This window comes from Zeugodacus cucurbitae, chromosome 5 (genome assembly GCF_028554725.1).
Source record: "Zeugodacus cucurbitae isolate PBARC_wt_2022May chromosome 5, idZeuCucr1.2, whole genome shotgun sequence".
Lineage (NCBI taxonomy): Eukaryota > Metazoa > Arthropoda > Insecta > Diptera > Tephritidae > Zeugodacus > Zeugodacus cucurbitae.
In genome coordinates this window covers 64,945,915-64,971,798 of record NC_071670.1, presented here as the reverse complement: position 1 = coordinate 64,971,798, position 25,884 = coordinate 64,945,915, and the positions used below count along the sequence as shown (strand labels likewise).

General features: G+C 35.4%; 1 protein-coding gene across 5 annotated transcripts in view; it reads right to left on the bottom strand.

Annotated features, from left to right (window-relative positions):
• The window catches only part of LOC105213818 (E3 ubiquitin-protein ligase HECW2), a 32,781-nt gene that overhangs the window by 2,482 nt on the left and 4,415 nt on the right, over positions 1–25,884 (bottom strand). The window contains exons 1-4 of one of the 5 annotated variants that reach the window (XM_011186895.3): positions 16,304–16,690; positions 12,079–12,684; positions 259–447; positions 57–194 (exon numbers count right to left, since the gene is read on the bottom strand). In XM_011186895.3, the coding sequence (XP_011185197.1) occupies positions 57–194; positions 259–447; positions 12,079–12,119 (368 nt within the window). In that variant the 5' untranslated portion in view covers positions 12,120–12,684; positions 16,304–16,690. Of the gene's footprint in view, positions 1–56; positions 195–258; positions 448–12,078; positions 13,032–16,303; positions 16,691–25,884 lie in introns of those variants that run through there. The other 4 variants (XM_011186896.3, XM_054231500.1, XM_011186894.3 and 1 more) reach the window with 4 other exon arrangements.

The window sequence follows — 25,884 nt, the reverse complement described above, 5'->3', positions numbered from 1 at the left end:
CAGCAAATATGAAAATCAAATATAAATGTTATTAATAAATATGAGGTGTCATTTACCTTGATGGACCGCCATAATCCAAGCCTTCTTCAGTGTCCCAAAGCACAGCGAGACGTCCACGCTGCAGATCTTTCTTGTTGGCCGACATTATGCGCCGGAAGGCATCTTCTAGCAAATGTGTGCGACGTATATGCAATCTGCGAGGGATTATTAATATTAATTAAAATAATAATTATAATCTCAAATATTCGAGTTTCTTACTTTAATTTGTGTGGACCCTGTCCGTAGCCTTTCGATTCCAATTTGCGATAGAAGCCACGCAGCTTCGCCTCGAAATCGCGTCGGAAGGGTGGCGGTGCGCGCTGTGGCATGCGCGAATTGAGCACTGGCGAACCCTGTGGACTGCGTTCTTCAATAGGAACATAGCTCATAATCTCCTGTTCGAACAGGCTGGAAAGAGACAAAAATAAAATATTATAAAAAACTTGAATTTCATCCGAATTAGGGTTCTATGCAAATTTTTTTTTTGTAGTTTTCAGTTAGCTCTATTTCGAAATTCGAACATAAATATTTCGATTTTGAAATATAACTTTCGAAAAACGGAGAAATTACGTTTTTACTTATGACTCAATCTCTTTAACCCTAGACGGTCATCCTTCGTCAAAATGACTACGAACTATTTTATTTTCACTGTAAGTTGTTTTTAATTGTTCGTGTTGATCTCCGCTCCGTTAAAAGTATATAAGTTTTCCTTTTTATTTTTGACTTGTATTTATTAATAATGAAATAAATAAATAAAAAAAAAACGCGTTCATTATTTCGACTCACACCCTACTGAAAATAGATTTGAAATAAGTCGTCGTCATATTGACGAAGGATGACGTTAATGTACAAAAAAAAAGGATGACCGTCCAGGGTTAAAAAATTGGTTTGGTCCAATAGAAAGAACAACAGAGAACAGTTTTACAGTTTACCATCAATCAAAGGTCCTCTCTTTAAACTGATAAATTAAAATTGTAGTAGTTTGTATGACGTTCATACCCGTTGGCAAATCGTGTTGCCACATCCCTCGGGGAATAAAACCGAGCACTCATGCACTCCTCCATAAGCTCATACAATGCGTTAATGAAACAATATTCATAATGCACATATCACATACTCGTATGCTATTGTTTATAGCGACGCTCTTCAATTATTTGCAAATTATGCTGTATTCAATATGTTCAGAGTACACAAGTCTCCAGTGGAGTGCCGTACAATTATTTATATTATTGACTCGCGTGTAATTTAATAGGATTAAAATTTAAGTCGACAGCATATCAATTAGTTACAAGTTGCAACAACGTGGACAAATAGCGGTACCATAAATAAACGCATTAAAATGAATAACGAGTTAGTGCTTGGTGCTACCAAGTTGAACTATACTGCAGTAAATACTAAAAATGGTACTTGGAAATAAAATATTTATAATAATTGAAATTGCATGGACTGATAAACCTCAAATTCAAACCTCTACTAGTAAAGGCAGCGACCCCACGACTCCCACAATAAGTTCGAGCTCCTTTGGCATGCAATCCATATCATACTGTGACTTTTCCTGTATGTAACGGAGTCTGGAACGGACTGCGACTGATAGATCTTTTCAGAACTATTTGTAGCTCCAATTTTCAACATAAATAAATATATAAGATCGAAGACTACGACTCAAATCTATCAGAAATAACAGAAATCATGGTTTTAGATCATAATATTGCCGTGCTCTAACTAATCAAAGATATGGACTTTTAAACACAAGGAAAACTCGTCAGTAAAAAGCTCTAATCGCCACAGATAGCGACTGGATTCATAGTTCGATACTAGTTTCAGCTCTCTGAGGAAACTTACTGACCAAGAAGATGCAAATAAATTACAGCGAATTTGAAAAAATAAATGGAGAGTGGTGTGCTACAGTGTAAGAAAAGAATAGTACCTAATTATATAAGACCATCTGAAGATCGAGCCAACTTCCGAAATGAAAAGCGAATGTAAATAGTGGAGTCTGGAACTATTGTCAACGGACTACGGATGATCGATCGAAGACTAAGGCAAAAATCAATCAGAAATAACAGGGATTGTGGTTTCAGATCATAATTTTGCTAAAGTCACCACAGATAGCGAATGGAGTCACAGTTCGATTCTAGTTTCTGCTCTTTAAGAAAACTTAGCAGCAAGTTGGTATTTCTCATTCATTACTGATCAACACTGAAATAGCAAATAAATATGTATCAGCGAATCTGAAAAAAATAAATGGTACGCTGGAAAGTGGAGAGGTACATCGTAAGAAAAGACAGCTAGGATATAAGATCCATCTGCCGATCTTTCGTACCTAAGTAGCCGAAATGGAAAGCGAATCGTATTATCGTATATAAAATGAGGAACGAAACGAACGATAGAATTTCATATCAGCTACACCAAAACCCCCAAAAAGCTCAACGGAACAACTAGAACAAAGTTCTGCGGTACCGGACTTGACCCGAATTTTATACGGCTAAGGGCTGTTATTCCGACGATCTGAACCTGTTCGGAGCGGTAACTCGACACAAAGTTCAGAACATTCCCACAAAAGTCGAGTCTAAGTATGCGCAGTGGATCCAGATTTGTATCCCGCCAAGAAATGTCAACGCGGCATTTTAGGGAATGGTTTCTGTGGCTACAAAACAACAAAAAAGTTCAGTAATTTTAATGATTAATCATTCGCTGCGTTAGCCTGTAAATCACGCTTTAATGGATGCCGACTCTCAAGCTATTGAATGCATTTAGATCTGTACCAGTTGGTGATATAAAAAAATGAAATGAGCCTTCTAGAGGTTATCAAAAGTATGCGCAATGCTTGAAATTATGAGAACTACTTTCCTTTCATATAGTTTATAAGTCGATTAAGTTTATTTACATCCTGTGTGCCTGATAGATGCATCCTTCTAAACTCCTAAATTCACCCTTAGATACAATGAGAGTCTCTCCTATACTGAAACTCACCTAAATTAAGTGAATTATAACACCACTAAAAAACCAAGATTTTTTTTGTTTTTTTTTGCCCCCGTTTGACTGATAATGGCGACATAATTCACATCCCTGCTAAAATACGATTTTTTTTGCTTAAGTTAACCCAATTAAATTTTATGTATGTTCATTAAATTTCGGCACCAACTACCATTATTTTCTTTTGGCACGCCGATAATATGGCAGGTGAGCGTAGAAAAAAATTAATTTGCATTAATTGCCCTTGAACTACTGTAATTGCAAAAAGTGGATAGACAAAATTCGGCAAACCACCAAATTAGCAAACAAACAAAAAATGAGTAAATAAAAAGCAATATTAATTTATGCGAGCGTCAAATTTACACGACATTATATAGATTACCGTGTGTTTACACATGTACATATATATGTATGTATGTATGTATGTATATAATAAACATATGTGTATATGCGGGTGAAAAAGGTAAACAAATGCGACACTTAAATTTCTAATGCGAGCACAAGTAACCGCCGTTCGAATTACACCATCGCATGTAAGCCGGGGAAAAAAGGCACACCATCTGCCGGTAGACCGTCACTCAGCGGTCACGGCAAATGCTTAGCCATCGAACACGACTGTGCATGAGCCAACGCCGCGCACACACATATCAAATGACATACAAACATACCTATAAACCACTTGACTTAGGAGTGGTGTAAATGTCATCATCGCCACCGGCCTCAATCACAAGCGGCCGGGCACACTCAGCCACGCAGCACGTAGCACCCAACTGAAATAACTTCTAACTTAACCCATTCATCGATACATATTTACAAAAACAAAAACAAAAAATAATAAAGTTTCGGAAAAATTTCGTATTTAAAATGTCATGCACATGACTAACTATACGCCAATGAGTTAATTGTGCTCGAAATAAGTCTTAATGAAATAATTGCATTTTATACGCTGCTCTCCGTCGCAAGCGTCGTTGACTTCGAGGGAGCATGTGTGTGGATCAGTCAGCTTTCGGTGTTTTTCACTTTCATTTATTTATGTTTTTGTTTTGCTATTCGTTTTGCTGTTTTGTTTTGCTATGCTACGAATCATTTTCGCATTTGTTTTGAGTCAAAGTCAATTAATTGAACGCAGCAAATATGCTTTCTTAATAAGTTATCGGCGTTAACTGGCGATCAAGTGATCTGATGATCCAATGGGTTTCAAAATAGAAGCGCATGTATGCATGAGGATTTTTGTTGTAGAAAATTGGTGTTGTTAAAAATAAATAGTATAATTATTCGAATTAGATTCACTATTGAATACTCACGCGATTAGTTAGAAAAATATTGATATTAGTCATAAGACGATATCTTGAACCGATCATGTCGATTGTGGTTCCAAAAGACTCAATATATAATGAGATTTCAATACTTTATTATTATCTTAATAATCAAACAGTATAAATTCAATTTAGAATAAGGGAAAATATTGACCGATTTCCTCCTTTTTTGATACCCCATCTCAATCACTACTAATATAATAATTTAAAATTTATAAATAAGATTTATCTAATACTGGCAGATATTTACGGACGTCGGAAGAAAGCATGCCTGACGATTGGAATCTCAGTGTGCTCTGCCCAATCCATACAAAGGGAGATCCCACAAACTGTGCCAATTACCGTGGGATAAGCCTCCTAAATATCGCCTATAAGGTTCTATCGAGCGTACTGTGTGAAAGACTTAAGCCCACCGTCAACAAACTGATTGGACCTTATCAGTGTGGCTTTAGGCCTGGAAAATCTACCATGGACCAGATATTCACCATGCGCCAAATCTTGAAGAAGACCCGTGAAAAGAGGATCAACACACACCACCTTTTTGTCGATTTCAAAGCTGCTTTCGACAGCACGAAAAGGAGCTGCCTTTATGCCACGATGTCTGAATTTGGTATCCCCGCAAAACTAATACGGCTGTGTTAGCTGACGTTGCGCAACACCAAAAGCTCCGTCATGATTGGAAAGGACCTCTCCGAGCCGTTCGATACCAAACGAGGTTTCAGACAAGGTGACTCACTATCGTGCGACTTCTTTAATTTGATGTTGGAAAAAATAATACGAGCTGCAGAGCTAAATAGAGAAGGTACAATCTTCTACAAGAGTGTACAGCTCCTGGCGTACGCCGATGATATTGATATCATCGGAAGCAACAACCACGCCGTTTTCTCTGCTTTTTCCCGCATGGATAAGGAGGCGAAGCGAATGGGTCTGGAAGTGAATGAGGACAAGATGAAATATCTCCTGTCATCAAGCAAACAGTCGGCGCACTCGCGTCTTGGCTCCCACGTCACTATTGACAGTCATAACTTCGAAGTTGTAGATAATTTCGTATACCTGGGAACCAGTATCAACAACACCAACAATGTCAGCCTCGAAATCCAGCGCAGAATAATCCTTCCAACAGGTGCTACTTTGGACTGAGTAGGCAATTGAACAGTAAAGTCCTCTCTCGACGAACCAAAATCAAGCTCTACAAGTCGCTTATCATTCCCATCCTGCTTTATGGTGCAGAAGCTTGAACGATGTCAACATCAGATGAGACGACAGTAGGAGTTTTCGAAAGGAAAATTTTGCGCAAGATTTACGGACCTCAGAACATTGGCAACGGCGAATACCGCAGACGATGAGCTGTACGAGTTATACGACGACATTGACATAGTTCAGCGAATAAAAAGACAGCGGCTACGCTGGCTAGGCCATGTTGTCCGAATGGACGAAAACACTCCAGCCCTGAAAGTGTTCGATGCAGTACCCGCCGGAGGAAGCCGAGGAAGGGGAAGGCCTCCACTCCGTTGGAGGGACCAGGTGGAGAGCGACCTGGTTACACTTGGGATCTCCAACTGGCGCCGAACTGCGAAGGAAAGAGAAGAGTGGCGCGCCCTCATCGATTCGGCTATAACCGGCTAAACGGTTGAACGCCAATCACATACATACATACATATGGGTGTTAGATGAATTTATAAACCGAATTTTCGTTTGTTTTTGGTATCAAACTACATTCAAAGATTGTTCAAAAAATTACGGCAATTTCTTTTTGAAAAAAAAAAAATAATTAATTCATTCGTCTACATTAATGTTGTCGCCTTCAAAATAGTCCCAATTCGGCATAATGCACTTATGCCAGCGCTGCTTCCAATCGTCAAAACACTTCTCAAATTCGATTTTTTGGGATAGCCTTTGTCTCTTTCAGCGATTTCTCAATTGCTTGTAAAGGTTTTCTCTATTTTCGGAAATAGGAAATAGAAAAAGTCATACGGAGTTTTGTCTAGAGGAAATCTATCACTTATAAATGGTAAAGGGCACAGGTCCAAAACTTGCCGTTTAAGTGGCCATGGCTTCCGACGTTATGTAATGTTTCATAAGGGTCATGTGTCAGGGATCTATCACAATTTTACTTCTCAATCAAATATGCGATATCATTAGAGGATGTGGCTGAGGTAGTTTAAGTAATTTAAGTGTATTTCCATAGAAGAATTTTTCAATACTTATAATGATTTTTTTATGATTTTAGGGTAACGTGAAACAGTTTTTTAGAATTCAAAATCTATCCACTATAATACAATCTTCGGAGCATGTTCCCTTTCAAAATACAAGAATAGTCATAAAAACAAGCGATTTTACTTTAAATTTTTGGATATACGAGGGCAAAAGATCCTGAAAATTCGAGCTTTTATCGAGTTCATTTTTGTAGCAATACTGAAAATAATATGTTGTCGGATGTTTGGATTTACGAATTTAATAGATCTTGAATGATGACGATACAAGTTTAAGAAGAATTTAAAAAGGAAAACCCTACCGATAAAGCATCGCCCACGAAAAAACATATTACAGACCATCGTTACAATTTTCAAAGAAAAAGTAATGTAAATAAAGAATTTACAACAAAACGTTTGAAATTCATATTTTTCCATATAATTTTAATAATGTTTTTTTTTTTAACCTATTTAAGCGAATAAGATCACGTAGAGAAATAAAGCGCACTATATACACGTACATACAAACAAATATACCGCAACGGTAGCGGAATTTTAGAAATATATTAGCACGAGCCTCACTCGTGTAGGTATGTCTCTATGTGCATATGTATGCGAGTAACTGATGCCGCCGCTGACTAAGTGATCAGTTTTACCAATATTAGTTAGTGCCAACTTAATTGGTTTATGAAAATTTTTCGGGCCAACACCAAAAAACAATAACAAATTAGCGCGCTTGGAGTTTTTCGCCCCTTTGGTGTCTAATTTGATTCGAATTGAAAGTATTTATTATAATTATTTCCGTTTTTTCACTTCAAATCTATAATATTCATATTTTTGTTGGTTTGTATGTTTGTTTGTTTATTGGCATGTTGATTTTGTGGCTGTGCTAATCGCAAAAGGCGCAAATTGCATCAGATCCAACATAATTTAGAATTCTGAAAAATTAACTGTTCTGAAAATGAAGGTCAAGTAAAAGTCTGATTGTTCCTAATTTTATATAATTTATTTTATTTGCGTTTCATTTTTTTTGTAGGCAGGTGATTTTAGATTTTTTTAGGGAGGATGGAGTCATATGTAGAAGTTGGAGGATGGAGTCATATGTAGAAGTTCACGTAAGTGAGGAAAGTTTCTGACTGCCATTCACTTGGGAGTGGCCAGGAACGATTCTTTTACATGTGGCTCAAGCAGCTCACAACTTCCGGTCTTAGACCAAGTATCCTCTGGGTAGCCAACAGACATCCGTCTAGAAGCGAGCTAAAGTGAGAAGGCGAATCCCGCTTATGCGGTTGTGCGTAGGGCTTGGGACCCACCACATAAAAACGAATAACCAGTGAATAAGAAACACAGGCCTCGGATGAGAAACCCCCCTTTTGATGACGACCACGGCAAACGTATAAAGGACTATGATTTAAGGGCATGCACCTGGAATGTCCGGACCCTTAATTGGGAAGGTGCCTCTGCCCAGCTGGTTGATGTCCTCGTAAGAGTAAAGGCTGACATCACCGCAATCCAAGAAATGCGATGGACGGGACAAGGACGGAAGAAGGTGGGTCCTTGTGACATCTACTACAGCGGCCATATAAAGGAGCGCAAATTCGGTGTGGGATTCGTGGTGGGAGAGAGACTCCGTCGTCGAGTCCTGGCATTCACCCCGGTGGATGAACGTCTAGCCACAATCCGCATCAAAGCGAGGTTCTTCAACATATCGCTGATTTGCGCCCACGCCCCGACGGAAGAGAAGGACGAAGTGACCAAAGATACCTTCTATGAGCGCCTAGAACGTACCTATGAGCGCTGCCCCCGCCACGATGTCAAAATCGTGCTTGGCGATTTCAACGCTAGGGTGGGTAAAGAAGGTGTCTTTGGCACAACAGTCGGAAAATTCAGCCTCCATGACGAAACATCACCAAACGGTCTGAGGCTGATCGACTTCGCCGGGGCCCGAAATATGGTCATCTGTAGCACTAGATTCCAGCATAAGAAAATCCATCAAGCTACTTGGCTGTCCCCGGATCGAATCACTCGCAACCAGATCGATCATGTTGTGATAGATGGACGACATGTCTCCAGTGTTTTTGATGTGCGTACGCTTCGTGGTCCCAACATCGACTCAGACCACTATCTTGTAGCAGCTAAGATACGCACCCGCCTCTGTGTAGAAAAGCGCACACGTCAACAAACACAAGGAAGGTTCGACATCGAGAAGCTGCAATCACAACCGACAGCCGAACGATTTTCTACTCGACTTGCACTCCTGCTCTCTGAGAGCACTCATCAGCATCTCGGTATAAGGGAGCTGTGGGACGGCATATCAAACTCCTTACGTACAGCTGCAACCGAAACCATTGGCTTTCGGAAAAGCCAAAAAAACAGCTGGTATGATGAGGATTGTCGTCTCGCAGTGGAGAGAAAACAGACTGCCTACCTCGCAATGTTGCGATCGACCGCAACACGAGCGGGATGGGAAAGATACCGAGAGCTGAAGAGGGAAGCGAGACGCATTTGCAGAAAAAGAAAGAAAGAGGCAGAAATGCGTGAGTATGAAGAGCTTGACAAGCTGGCCGACAGGGGTAATGCTCGAAAATTTTACGAAAAGATCCGGCGACTAACTGAAGGTTTCAAGACCGGAGCACACTCCTGTAGGACCCCCAGCGGTGATCTAGTGGTTGATGACCAGAGTATACTGTGTTTGTGGAGGGAACACTTCTCCAGCCTGCTGAATGGCAGTGAAAGTACAACACCAGGAGATGGCGAACCCGATTCCCCAATCGACGACGATGGAACAGATGTTCCATTGCCCGACCGTGAAGAAATTAGAATAGCAATTACCCGCTTGAAGAACAACAAGGCGGCGGGGGCCGATGGATTGCCGGCCGAGCTATTCAAATACGGCGGCGAAGAGCTGATAAGGTGCATGCATCAGCTTCTTTGCGAAATATGGTCGGAAGAAAGCATGCCCGACGATTGGAATCTCAGTGTACTCTGCCCAATCCACAAAAAGGGAGACCCCACAATCTGCGCCAACTATCGTGGGATAAGCCTCCTTAACATCGCTTATAAGGTTCTATCGAGCGTACTGTGTGAAAGACTAAAGCCCACCGTCAACAAACTGATTGGACCTTATCAGTGTGGCTTTAGACCTGGAAAATCAACAATTGACCAGATATTCACCATGCGCCAAATCTTGGAGAAGACCCGTGAAAAAAGGATCGACACACACCATCTATTTGTCGACTTTAAAGCTGCTTTCGACAGCACGAAAAGGAGCTGCCTTTATGCCGCGATGTCTGAATTTGGTATCCCCGCAAAACTAATACGGCTGTGTAAGTTGACGTTGAGCAACACCAAAAGCTCCGTCAGGATCGGGAAGGACCTCTCCGAGCCGTTCGATACCAAACGAGGTTTCAGACAAGGTGACTCGCTATCGTGCGACTTCTTTAACTTGATGCTGGAGAAAATTATAAGAGCTGCAGAGCTAAATAGAGAAGGTACAATCTTCTACAAGAGTGTACAGCTCCTGGCGTACGCCGATGATATTGATATCATCGGAAACAACACCCGCGCCGTTAGTTCTGCTTTTTCCCGCCTGGATAAGGAAGCGAAGCGAATGGGTCTGGTGGTGAACGAGGACAAGGCGAAATATCTCCTGTCATCAAACAAACAGTCAGCGCATTCGCGTCTTGGCTCCCACGTCACTGTTGACAGTCATAACTTTGAAGTTGTAGATAATTTCGTATACCTAGGAACCAACATTAACACCGATAATAATGTCAGCCTTGAAATCCAACGCAGAATCACTCTTGCCAACAGGTGCTACTATGGACTGAGTAGGCAATTGAAAAGTAAAGTCCTCTCTCGACGAACAAAAACTAAACTCTACAAGTCCCTCATCATTCCCGTCCTACTTTATGGTGCAGAAGCGTGGACGGTGTCAACATCCGATGAGACGGCACTAGGAGTTTTCGAGAGAAAGGTTTTGCGGAAGATTTACGGTCCCTTAAACATTGGCAACGGCGAATACCGCAGAAGATGGAATGATGAGCTGTATGTGTTGTTCGACGACATAGACATAGTCCAGCGAATAAAAAGACAGCGGCTACGCTGGCTGGGTCATGTTGTTCGAATGGATGAAAGTGCCCCAGCTCTGAAAGTTTTCGATGCAGTACCCGCTGGTGGAAGCCGAGGAAGAGGGAGACCTCCACTCCGGTGGAAGGACCAGGTGGAGAAGGACCTGTCTTCACTTGGTATTACCAATTGGCGCCAAACCGCCAAAAGGAGAGATGCGTGGCGCACTGTTGTGGACTCGGCTATAACCGCGTAAGCGGTTTCTACGCCAGTTAAGAAGAAGAAGGTGATTTTAGAACCTTTGAAATTCTACGAAGATAAATTATATATTTTTAATAAATTGTAATTAATTTTAATTTGAGTCTATCCATATGGTTAATTATAAACACGTGGAATTTTAAGCAATTCTCGGCACGAAATGTACATTTATTTATGTATGAGTTCGCTTGTAAGTTTTTGTTTTTAACCGAGGTTCTATTACATAATCTTTGGAAAGGTGTCAAGAATACTATTTTTTCGATAAAGGAACATCGAAATGCCGAAACTTAAGGAATTTGAAAAGAGATTTGTTCCGGAAACGATCAGGTTCAATAATGATGACTAGTAAGTTTCGAAACTGGCTTATCCAACCTTAGCTCTGAGTTCTGGATTCTGTTCTAAGTAAAACCTGTTCAAAAAATTATTTTCTGATCCTATAAAAAGACCTCTGCTAGACTAAGCCGAACAGAACACGAATGTGATCGTGAAGTTCATTAACAACAGCTCCCGTTCCAAAACTTTTGCAGCATACGAAGATCAAGCAGAAATTAAGATATTTCGACGTGATTTTTAAAGCAGTCAAAAACGCGTATACATAATTTGAGAAATATTTGCAAAGAAAACGAAAAAGATATAAGTAAAAAGTAAAAAAAAATTGAAATAGGGTCCGAACTCCACAACATACTATAATTATAATGCAGAAAACTCAGCTGACTAATGTCAAACCTCGTCACGGCTAGATCTTAACGATGTGTTTAAAATTAAAATAACTCTCATCGGATCGGAATAGGTAACCCTGTATAACTTATGTATATGATAATTGGTATTAACTATAAATTAATAATAATAGTGTTATATTCTATATCAAAGAAAAAAATCAGAAAATACTCGAGAACATTTAATATATTTTGGAATAGAGTAGACATATTTTGGAATAGAGTTGCCAACTAAGTTTTGAAAGTTAAAATGAAAATGTTTTTCAGACTTGCATTAAGATAATAAAAATATGGAGAAAAAATTAAAAAAAATATATCATGTTTTATGTATTTCTTGTTATTTTGGAATAGACTAGGTTTTTCGAAGTTTAACAAATGGAAAAAATAAATATCATGTTTTATATTTTTTGTTGGCGCGTTTTTAAGCTTAGGGTTGCCAAATCTGCTACTTTTATACATAAAATAATTAAAAAAAATTTTATAAACAAAAAATACTTTTTTATGAACACTTACACAGCCCACACAATGTATGCCGCCTTCGAAAGGAATCCCATTTTTAACGCTTTTTAACGGGAAAGTACTTCAAAATTATATATATACACCGGATGCGCCCGTTTCTATGCACATATATAGCAGATATCTAAGCGACCACAACGGCAGCGTACAAACAAATCCGAGGCAAAAGCAGCAGCAATGCAATTCTTGAACCAGCGCGAGCTTAGATGGGCGCTATAGCTATAGGCAGCGGCTCGTGCGCGATATCACAATACAACAACAAACAACGAAATGCAAGCGCTTATCGGCGCTGCGGACAGCCTTTGTTGCTGTTATCACAATGTGTGCGGTGCTTTTCGGCGAATATTATTAATTTTTATCTCTACAATGTACTTTTTTTATATTTATTATTATTGTTATTGTTATTATTATTGCTATTAATTGTTCTTTTGTTGTGTAAGTTCACTTGCACTTGCACCCTTTTTTATCACGAGACTCTTTTTTTAACATTTCACCACCACTTATAAAGTAAGTATTTATGTTTGTAAATTGTTCGATTTCCACTTCTATTTCCTCGCGTTTAATTGTTTTCTCTATTATAAATAAATAAATCGTGCGTAATTGCTATTGTTATTAATAATAATAGTAGAGAAAAAACCATATGTTTATGCATAAGTAAGTATGTAAAAGTAAAGCCGGCGAGTCGATAATATTCATAACACTATTTCCATATTTATTTTAGAGTATGAGGCGAGTAATTAAACAGCGGGCTTTTTTACATTTAGAACAATTTTAATTAGCAGCTTTTTTTGACTACATACACATTTAGATAAGGAAGTTTATGTGAGTGCCAGTGTCCTTCAAATATTTACACAAGTTTAGGTAGGTAGATAGGTGTGTTATGGAAAGCCACACTTCATTGTATAAAAATTTGCTTATGTCAATTACGTATTTTTATTTTATTTTATTTTATTTTATTTTATTTTATTTTATTTTATTTTATTTTATTTTATTTTATTTTATTTTATTTTATTTTATTTTATTTTATTTTATTTTATTTTATTTTATTTTATTTTATTTTATTTTATTTTATTTTATTTTATTTTATTTTATTTTATTTTATTTTATTTTATTTTATTTTATTTTATTTTATTTTATTTTATTTTATTTTATTTTATTTTATTTTATTTTATTTTATTTTATTTTATTTTATTTTATTTTATTTTATTTATTATTTTGTTTTTGCACAAATTCGCTCAAGTCCCTGAAAGCGTATTTCTGAACTTGTTAAGTCGCACGTCGCTATGTCACTGGCATTTTACATATTAATAAGTGACGATACATATATGTAAATGTCAACTATGGGCGCAAAAACATATGTACACATGTGCTAACCATTTACATAGCTAGTTAAATGGCAGATATATTGTAGCTTACTGGCTCATTACATGCTTTGGTCTGCTCTTATCACAAGTTCATTTAACTTTTCAGCCTTCAGTTTTACACAACACTCAAGCCGAATCAGAAATAAAAAAAAATATTTACAAATATCTATTGCATATACTCGTACAGTTGTATATCTCATAATAACTGATAAGCTATTTATAAAGCAAAAAACAAACCTCCTTCCTGTGGAAATCGCATTTTGCTATTTTAAAACCAACAACCAATAATAATATTTATTCAAACAATTCAATTATCGGCGAACCTGATAGGCGTCCGAACGCACTTTGGTACCTCCATATAATTGTAAATATGTGTGTGGATATGTTATTTATACATGAATTGAAATCGATAAAGGTAACTAATGTGGTATAGTTTTTCAATTTTTTTAACTTCCTATTCCATAAAATGTCATTTGTTTATGGAAAACTTAAACCATTTCCTCTAAGACTTGTTTATATAACTCATTTAATATTAATATTAAAGAAAGTAATATTTTTTGGCTTATTCACTACAGATCAAAGTGAATTTGAGAGCGAATAAGTTTTATTTCTGGATATTAATTGACTTCTTTTTCACAACTCTAAAAGTAAAAACCTTTTCCTAAAATTTCAATTGTTATACATTTTTTAAAGTGAAGCTCAAAGCTCAGGTTACGCTCTTGAAACTATTAACTAAAATTATGTAATACTCTCTCAAAACCATAAAAGTCAAAGTCAAAGAGTCAAAGGACAAAGGTCAAAAATTCTAATTTTATTTAATTTTCTTCAAACGAAATTTTTGTATTTTTGATTTGTACAAATGACTATATTTTAATACAAACATCATTATTTCGAAACTCAGCTGACTTCGATTTTATTATCGTAATTTGATACACATGGACTCAACAGACTTGCCGCTTGTTTGTCACACATAAAACAGAACACTTGAGGCGCTCAATTAAAAGTGAAATATGCGCGATCACAACACTTGGAAACACTTAAAAATTGTTTAAAGTAAATATTTATAAATATTCACATTTCATTTAGTCTTACTTGAATATTTTATGGAAATTTATATCTCAGATTTTTTAAATAATTTCAAACACTTCTGTTGAGAAATGTAACCAAATACTTTTATATCTTCATAATGTGTTCAAAAAGTAACCAATAAAGGAATTGTACGATGCCTTAGCATCCATATTCGCCCGACATGACTCCTTGTTACCCTTTCCTGTTTCCAAAAATAAACAGAAGGGTATACCAACAAGTAAGGAAAGGCTAAGTTCTTGCAATTTATTGATATATTTTGATTAAGATAAACACAATTTGACCCAATTTGAAAATCCTATAATTAGATATATGAGAGCTAAGGGAAGTTACACTATTAGAAGAAAAATATTTCCTCTGAATTAAATTAAGATACCTGAGAGATTTACCGAAATTTTCGGTGAAAAATTACCATGGGGCACTGAATTCTTCATATTCGATATTCGGGGCTTTGAAAAGTCCGATTTCGACAATTTTTTCACAAGTGATGCCACAGTATTTGTGTAAAGTTTTATTTCGCTATTTTCATATGTTCCTTATATATATATTATAAAATGAAGAAATAAGATGGAGTTCAAAATTGAGTTACATGGGAAGTTGTCGTGGTTGTGAACCGATTTCATCCATTTTCCACACGTGTCATCAGGGTGTCAAGAAAATATTATATACCGAATTTCATTGAAATCTGTCGAATACTTCCTGAGAAATGGTTTTTGATCCATAAGTGGGCGATGCCACGCCCATTTTCCATTTTGTAAAAAAATCTGAGTGCAGCTCCCTTCTGCTATTTCTTCTGCAAAGTTTAGTGTTTCTGACGTTTTTCGTTAGTTAGTTAACCCACTTTTAGTAATTATCAACCTAACCTTTGTATGGGAGGTGGTGGCCGATTTCAACTAATTTCATGGTGTGTAGTGGGGTACGTAAGAGAACCGACTGCAGAAAGTTTGGTTTATATAGCTTTATTGGTTTGCGAGATATATACAAATAACCGAGTAGGGTTTGTGAAGCGTTTCGACGATGGCATAAGTGCACAATATCGAATGGGGACTATTTTGAATGCGTCGACATTAATGTAGACATGTTTTGAAAAATCGAAAATTCCCGTTATTTTTTGAACACACCTCGTATGCACAACAAAATGTTTATGAAGCTAATTATTTTGAACCGAGTTTTTAGAAACATGAAATAATAAGGTTAGTTTAATAAAAATCTAAAGAAACCGTTCCCAAAACTAAAGGAATTGCCCTATCATTATATTATTCTGGAAAAAAAATTCGATTTACCACTTAAGCGTTCAATGCCCATATTTTCCGGTAATATCATAAAGTATCGACACAGAATTTGTGCAAAATTTACAGTTAAAATTAAAAAAAAATTGAATTTAAAGGATTTCCTATAAAAATATAAATAAATCAGAATTTGAAACTAATCCTGCGCCCAATGCGCATTAAAACAACAGAAGTGAACTGAAGAACTTCATATTATTCGACTGCTAGGATTATCGTTCATTCTTAACTGTTCTGCTATTTTATGACCGAGTTGCATCCTTCACTACTCATACCACTTATTGTTTTTTTTTTTTAATTAACCATATATTTATATTAATATTGTAAGCCCTTCAGTCGAAATAATATTAAAATAAACAAAAAAATTTCACCACAATAAATAGTTCAGAAAGCTTGCCTCATCTGCTTAAAAAAATATTACTCGACACATACTCTTAAAAATTATTTTCAATTTATTTGAAATTTTTGTTGACAAAAATTACGCACTGTTCACACGGGTCAACACTTCTGCACACCACACGACACAAGTCTACAAAGATTTCCTTTAATTGCACTCAGAAATTATGATAAGCGCTATTGTAATTTAACTGTTCTGAACAAATATCCATATGATTTTCATTTGCTTTTCACAACGCGACGCAACAACAGTAGTAACAATGAAGCAAAACCTAACGCCGACGAGGCCTCAAGAATGTCTAAACGCAGTACAATAGAACAATGCGCAGCGAACGTTATCGGGCGAACAGTTAGTTGGGAGTGTGCGCGCGCGAATCCAATTCAAATTTTAAATCGGCAGGCGGTAGAACACAGCCGGCGATCGATATGCAAGCGCTCGTAAATATTTACGGGTGTATGGGTGTTCATGTGCTTGCACTGTGCTGTATGCGGTGCTCTGGCGTGTGGCATTCGCTGCCCATGCCCATTGCCATGCCCATGCCCAAGCCATTGTGGAATGACTCTTGTCGGCAAGCGTGGAGTAGCGTACGCGCCTCCCAAACTCAAACACCCATACATGCTTGGGGTATTTCACGAACACCAAGCTCTACAAATAACGCTCGTAAATAAATAAATAAATAAATGAGGAAAGAAGAAAAAAACAAAACAAAAAGCTGGTGAATGAGTGCTACTGTACGCGCGTCGCTGGTGATAAACGCCAGTTAGAAAGGCTTATTATTTAATTGCTTTAGTGCGGCAAGTTGACTTGGCTTTTGCTTAGTTTTTTTTTGCTTTTTTCATAGCCAAAATGAGCTAATAAGCAAAACAAAATGAAGCGTTTACTTGGTACATACGTAGGTATGTATAGTTGATCAGCAAACGCTTTGCATCTGCGCGTAGTCATACAAATATACATAAGTATGTATGTATGTATATGAATATGTCGCGATCGATTGCCTCAAAGTGTTCCTCAGTCAATCTGCAAATTAATAACAATACACAGCTTGTGTTCAAGCTCAAGAAACAAGTGCAGGCATACTCATACAACATACATATATACAAATAAACACACATTGCATGAGCAATTCGAAAAATGCTCGATACACCAAAAATTCTGAGTCATTTTTACAACACTTAGTTTTCAATATGGGTATATACTTATGTATACACATAACCACACAATCGGTTATAAATACATACATATGTATGTTCACAAATTATAAGTATTGTACAGTTAAATGTAAATTGTGATTAGAGTTATTTTTTTTTTGTTGCAATGTAGTCATCGAAGCAGCAAAAAAAGTCATAGGAGTATAATGGTATAATCATTCCGCAATTAGTTTTATTAAAAACATAAGCAAATAAATAAAAAAACATAAATTTATAGGTAATTACTGCGGAATATACTTGCAAATGATTGCAGCTATTAGAAAATACTTTCTTTATCGCATTTATATTCAAGCTAAGAGGAAATTACAGAGTTGCAATTACATTCTAAAATGCAAAACATAGCAGCCCGTTTCAGTTCTTTCAGTGACCCTTGAGACACTTATGCAGTACTGAGATTTGTGCGCTTGAGATAAATGCTTCTCGAGACCACTGAGATAACAATAACTCCGTTTTTAACTACATCAGAGCTAATAATTTTGCAAGCGAGTGCCAAAAGAACGCTCAACTCTGATACAAATGTCTCAATGAGCATTATACTCGTAAATAAAAAAGTAAGAGAATTTCAGAAAGAAGATAAACTTCAACATGGTGTTTACTTAAAAAAACTGACTGCATAGTAGCTGTTGGACCGAGCTTCTTTTTCCAGTAATGTAACCTATAAGTTTTATCTCCCTTCGAAAGCAAGATATATTTTCTATTAAAATCACTTTCATGTTAGTAATACAATCGGAGTAAAAAAATTTTAAAATTTTTTCGACAATTTCAGAGTCACAACTCATAATAAAGAAGTCAATAACTTAACTTGACCACTAACTTAGAATAACCACGACATGTGTGCTCCATTACTTTATGAAGGTTGAGATCCCTTGAGACGTAAAAGTTTTCCAAAGAACATGTTTTCTATAATTGACAGTATTTGAAGAGCTTAAGGCATCAGAAGAACACTAAATCCTCAAGAGACGTAATACTTAAAAAAAAAATAAATTTTCTGAAAATTTATGTAGAATACTAAAATATACACAATATTTGTATTTGTTTTAAAATTTCAAGTAGTGAATACCATTATATTCCTTGAATAAAGCTTAACATAGTCAAAGTGACCTACTACAAGTAAAAAAGTACCTAAATATTTACTCAAATACAAATGTGTATATTTTTTTTGTGGACATACAGTGATGGTTATGCAAATAGGAATGGAAATTTATTTATCACATTTATTATCAATATTCCATTAAACTACCCTGAATATCCCTGAATATGAACAATGACTTTCCTTCAAAAAGTAAAAAAGCGACGAAACTTGATTTTGAACGAAGCTTTATTAGTTTCAAGTAAATCTTGCACAGACTGACCGAAAATTTGTATGAACAGGAGTCATGGGGATGAAATCCATAAGCATGGTTAGACCTAACTTTCCGAATTTTCATAAAAAAAATAAATGCATTCTACATTAATGTTGTCGTCTCTAAAGTAGTTCCCATTCGATATTATGCACTTGTGCCAGCGCTTCTTCCCACCGTCGTTTTTTGAAATAGAAAAGTCACACAGAGACACGTCTGGCGAATTTGGAGGCTGCTGCTTTGCTGCTGATTTCTATCGTATTCTCTTGACCTGGAAGCCAGTACAACTCAGACAACAAGAAAATAATCACTGAAAACAATTTTTCGAACTATCCCCAAGTTTATGTACATCATTGTACGTAGCAAATAGCTGCTCTTAAGCATATACAGATATACTTTTGTATAATTTGTATCAAATTTTGACAACGTATGTTTGACACAACATACGAGTATATTTACTCAAGCCGCATCTCATATCTCACACACACCCTTTGAAAGTTGGCAAATAAAAGACAATTAACTATTCACAACAGTATATCCACCCATAATTTGCAGCGGACAGTAGAATGTATTTACTTATGTACACATAGTATTTGAGTTAGTGACATATTTCTTGAACAGACATGCGTAAACGAACATAAATAGACGATTTGGTGTGGATCGAGATGATGTTACACCGTTATCAAATTGTTCATTATCTATGATGAGTATAGTATTTAGAGCGGAATTCAATTTGTTATATTTGACGAAAAGACTAAATTTGAAGTTTGGACCTGAAAATAAGTTTTTATCAAGGAAAGAGCTGGTACAAAAAAATATTCACTCTAATCTTAAATTATTCAAATTGCAATTTGCTTTTATATTTTAGCAAGATTAAAAGGAATAATCCATAACCGTCAAACAATTGTCAAATATATCTCTATATGCAGATACGTACTTTTATTTTACTCTCGATGATATGCGCATCACTTGAATTCTTTATGCCAAACAATGCACGGACGTGTCTATGCGTAAATATATATGTATATGCAAACATAGTTAATTGAATCCATAAAAGCGTTAAAACGATAACGTAGTTGCATCTGCTTCACACCTGTTGATAGACAATTAATTTCGCATTCATAACACTTCCTACGTCTTTCTTGTTTATAATGCAAAATTTCTTTTATCCGTTAATTATGGCGAAAACGTCGAATATTTTAATAGAGATATACTCAGGTTTTTGATTTTATTCCATTGGATCATAGAGCCAATGGTGTATGTGCCAGTGCCAATGCCAGTTAGGCGGAAAAGCAGGTGAGTTTTTACGAAAAATACATCTCTGGGAAAATATTGGATTTTTCGGGGCAATACACCGATTTTAGCTATCTTCCGATACCATTTTTGTCTTTTAATCTATTTGTCTTTTGCTTCTTATATACATTCCCATCGCCACAGGAAGCAGGGAGCAATCCCTTGAGTTCTGAGAAGCTGAAAAAATTGTTGAGACTAGAACCGGAGAATACGGTAGCAACTCGAGATTGACTTCATGCAATTTTCCGTCAGTTTCAATCAATTTTACCATGAGAGACTGTCCTTGTTAAACATTGCTTCCATCTTCCTTTTCAAGCTTTGAGAAAACTATTTATTATCTAACATTTTTATACCCCGAACAGGGTATATTAAGTTTGTCACAAAGTTTGTAACACCCAGAAGGAAGCGTCGGAGGCCCTATAAAGTATATATATAAATGATCAGTATGTTGAACTGAGTCGATTTAGCCATGTCCGACTGTCTGTATATATACGAACTAGTCCTTCAGTTTTTAAGATACCGTTTTGAAATTTTGCAGATGTTATTTTCTCTTCACGATGCTGCTCATTTGTCGGAACTGCCGATATCGGACCACTATATCATATAGCTGCCATACAAACTGAACGATCGGAATCAAGGACTTTTTTGCTACATATCTTCCCGAATTTAGTGTGAGTTATTGTTCATAAAAATAATTTAATCTCCGAAAAAATTGTTCAGATCGGTTCACTATAGCAAATAGCTGCCATACAAACTGAACGATCCGAATCAAGGACTTGTATGGAAAACTTCCGCATTTTACTACATATCTTCACGAAATTTGGTGTGAGTTATTGTTCATAGAAATAACTTAATCTCCGAAGAAATTGTTCAGATCGGTTAACTATAGCATATAGCTGCCATACAAACCGAACGATCGGAATCAATGGCTTGTACGGAAAATTGACGTGGTATCTTCACGACATTTGACATGGATTACTGCTTAAGGTAATAATATAATCTCCGAAGAAATTGTTCAGATCTGTTAACTATATAACCTTAATGTTTCTAGCCAACAACCCGGCTAAAAAGTATTAGTAAAATGTTTTCTTTGTTTTACTTACTTTTTCTTACGTCTTTAGATTTGCTTAAATGCACCTGTGAAGGGTATATTAGCTTCGGTACAGCCGAAGTTAACGTTTTTTCTTGTTTGATTCTAATTTTTATACTCTTGCTTCCCAATGATATGGTGTGAAAATAGGACAAGTCGGATCCCAACCACGCCTACTTCCTATATACCAGAAATTTTAAATCGATCTGAATAGTTTACTTTATAAATACTGCATTTATAGTGTGGTATCCCCATTCTAAAAATCACCGAAATCGGACCACAGGTTTTCAATTCCCCATCTATCGAACATGAGGACCTCATTGCTTCTAATCCTTTTTTACAGAAAATATAGGTAAGTCTCTCAGATATTTTGAAAAAAATGGTAGAGATTTTTTTCTTCTAATAATATGTCTCCGTGCCAAAAATGGTTGAAGTCGGGTCATAACTTCACCTAGCTCCCATATACCTAATATTAGGATTTCCAACTTTCAATGAACTTTATGTCTTATATAATATATGCCGAATATGTGGGTCAAATTGAGTGTTATCTTAATAAAATTAAATAAATAAATTTGCGAGAGTATAAAATCTTCGGTCACAGCCGAACTTTGCCCTTCCTTACTTATTCTAATTATATTCAACTAATCGGTCGATTGTGAGCACCCGCTTCACTCGCTTTGAATACAGTTTTCAAGTATCAAAGATTTACGGATGGTACGTCCGACAGAAACCTTTAGAACGACGTTTATCTTGATCGCCAGCAGTTTTTGTTTTTCAAATTCAACTTTTTTATGATTCTTTATACGAGGTGTATTCCAAAAATAACGAAAATTTTCAAATTTCGCAGGTTTGGAAAGACCAATTGACATTTTCTCATTATTCCCGTAATTTTTTGAACATGCTTCATTACCATATCTCATGAAACAGTTTCACACCAGCGATGAAATCTATAACGTTTCATTCTAGTAACGCTCTCTCATACGAGAGTTTATATCCAACTCAACCCTTAAACCACAATTTATTCTTCAATATAAATTTTAAAAATTCCTACATATATAACAAGGCAATTCCATAGAAACTCGCTTCTGATTACTTCAACTTCATCGATAAATTTAGATGCTTACAGGTGACCAACTAGGTGCGATGCATACATATGTAAATGTGTAATCAAATTGCAGTTATCATTTAAGAGATGAATAATCGCAAATATAGGCGCATGTATTATTTCATAATTTTGAGAAACAATATTAAAGCAAATGAGCAAACTATTGACAATTATTGGTTGATGAGTTTATTAGCTCACCCGCGGGTGAGCAAGTTAAAGCGAAATTAAACACGTATATATTATAAACAAACACCTGTTTAATGGCATAGGTGAATATGTGGCTTTATAACGGCATTCATGAATAGTATAATTAACTAGCAGCCTAATTACACACCCTCATAGTAGTATAAGTCTGTGCGTGTATATGTCTATATATAATTGCAAATCAAAAAATTAAATCATATTTAGATTTGTATTTACCTATGTATATACGAATCAAATCACTTTGTAGTTGCAGTTCAATAACCGCAAATAATTACAACAATTAAGAACGAATTAGTGAAATTGTAAAAACGCCAATAAAATAACCCCAAACAAATTGAATTGCAATACATACGAGTAGGACATAGACATCACTTTACGAGTATATTTTGATGATTTATACATTTTAATGTCGATATGCTAATTGTTTTATAGCGGTTAAAGGCATATACCAGGTAAACAATCAGTTAGTGTGATGCCATCAACCGATTTCACAGTCATGCATTTCTTCAAACTGAAATACAAACACACATAAAAAGAGTTATGTGTGACGCAAATTGAATTACAGCTTATGAAAATGGGTGCAGTGATTATACAGAGCTTTTTAATTGATATCAAGCAATAAACTTATAGGTGAGCGCCACCTATACTCAGCGCATCTGATATAGTTCTGAAAATTCTATTGGCAATTATAAACAAATTAGTTTTAGTAGATCAATTGTGACGACACTTGGGAGCTCTAATGAATATTCAGTTGAATTTCCATGCTCTGGAATTTCATTATTCATTATGATTCATTATTTTTCTAGACTCGATCATAATTTTCGCTGAAATTTTAAGTAATAGTCATATGAATGCACCTGTATGTGCGCTTGAATTATCAAAACCACCGATATAGAAGGACATGTGGACTACTTAACTTCGATTCTTTGTTAGTTTCAGCAATTTCTTGAATGGGAATTTTAACATTTTAACAAGAACGTGTTTACTTTTTCAACCATTTACTTTACATTCACATTATCATGTCGCAGGACTGACTAAAGCTGTCCAAGTGGGAACTCTTCCCTATAACCTAACCTAACCTATCACACCTTGTGTACCTTGGTTCGACCACTGCATCCAAAAAATGTATTAAATAATAAAAAAGTCTCTCGGGAGGTAATGGGAATTCCTGGATATTTCTTATATAGTACTAAAATAGGTTCTCATTAATTCCAATAACCTCTATTAACGAATATTGCTAAGTAAGGCCCAATTTTGCCAGCAACCCAAGACACAGAACAGTCCATTATTGCCCCTCAATTTGGTTCTCAGAAAATTTCGAGACATAAAATGATCTTACCTGAAAACGCAGGACACAGAACAGATGGTTCTCAGAGAATTTCGAGACATAAAATGAGCTTACCTGAAAAATCATCTGTGGATCAGACGAAAGAGTGAGAGTTCTAAATTTGGAGCTGTGGACCAAATTTCTACTGAAAACTCCTTTTCAAACAATGATCTATTGTTAGTCGTATGGTAAGTACTCAGTAGTACTCTTGTGTAAACATTGGCTGCGGTATATAAATTGTTTCGAATAATATATATAACTCAACATAATACTTTGATGTACCAAGTATCGAAAGATCGATTTTTGAGAACTTTTAGCGATTTTTTTGACGATGTACACTACCAATTTAAAGGGCATTGATATTTCTCAAGAAACGATCAGTAAAATCGAAAAGGCTTTTGCGGTAAAACGGAATATCGCAATCACTCGCGTTCCTAGGGCCATTCCCACGACAGTTGGGTATAAATAAGCGGAAAAAAACTAGGATTTATAAATAAACAAGGGCTATCGATTCGTCTCTATTCCAGAAATTATTTCCCCGATTGCTTTTTGCTGCTCCAACAATGACGGACCGTTGATGGTTTCTGTAAAATGTTCGTCGTAAAAAACTAAATTTCACGGCAGATTCCATTAACACTTAGCCATGGTTAGTTGATAAGTTTAGGATGTAAATCCTAGGTGAAATAAATAAAACACCGGTATAAACTCATTTAACCTTATAATACCATTACAACAGAAAGTGCATTGTCTTTTCTGAACCAACCCCATATTCTAGATCTTACGAATGTACAAATATATATGTACAATTACCTAATGAGTGCAATAATAATGGAAAGTCGTGCAATTGCAAATATTAGCCGCAAATGACTAACTATATTTGGCATTTAGTGAAAATTTTCACTGAACCTTGTTAGGCGAATAGACAACCTTGCCACTTGAGCTTAGCCATAACACACTTAAAAGCGAAGTCATTCATGCAGGACGAGCGCTTAATTATACGCAACTGTTTAACTCGCGTACAAAAGCGAAAAAGCTGCGGTGCAGACAAATACACCAACAGCCGGGCTTTGATCTTGAACGTCGACGAATATCAGAAAGCTATGCTAATTGTGACGAACAGGAAGTTCAAGCAACCAAAGCGCACAGCCTTGTTTTGTGGTAAGAATTACTAAATGTGCATTTGTAAGTTATCGGATTGTTATATTAATGCGGTTAAACGAATTAATTGAGCGGAAAAAATGAAATGCTTATAGTTGGGGGCATTGGAGTGAAGTTGACAGTATCTTGTAATTGATTTAAATAAAAACTATTGCTGTGACATTTCGATAAATAAAAGCGTGGGAAATAATAGATTTAGATTGGTTATTAAGTGAGTTACATAAATCATACAAATTAGTAGTGCACTTCTGAACTTCTTATGTGTAGCAGAGGGGGTTGAAAATGATGGAACTCAAAGCTGAGAGCTTAAATTTAACTAGAGTGCTTATGAGGGCGAACGGATAACTACGTAGTGTGCAAAAAAAATTTTAAATAAATAAAAAATATATAAAAAATATAAAAAAAAATAAAAAAATATAAAATAAAATAAAAATAAAAATAAAAATTAAATAAAAATAAAAATAAAATAAAATAAAATAAAATAAAAATAAAAATAAAAATAAAATAAAATAAAATAAAATAAAATTAAATAAAATAAAATAAAATAAAATAAAATAAAATAAAATAAAATAAAATAGAATAAAATAAAATAAAAATAAAAATAAAATAAAATAAAATTAAAATTAAAATTAAAATTAAAATTAAAATTAAAATTAAAATTAAAATTAAAATTAAAATAAAAATAAAATAAAATAAAATAAAATAAAATAAAATAAAATAAAATAAAATAAAATAAAAAGAAAATAAAAAAATATAAATAAAATAAAAAGAAAATAAAAAAAATATAAATAAAATAAAAATAAAAAAATAAAAAATAAAAAAAAATTTAATTATAAAGAAAAAATAAAAATTATAAAATTTTTGTAAAAAAAAATTGGATATTGGCCTCAAGAATGACTTCAGAGAAAATAAAAAAATAGAAAATTTTAGTTATTATATTTCGAT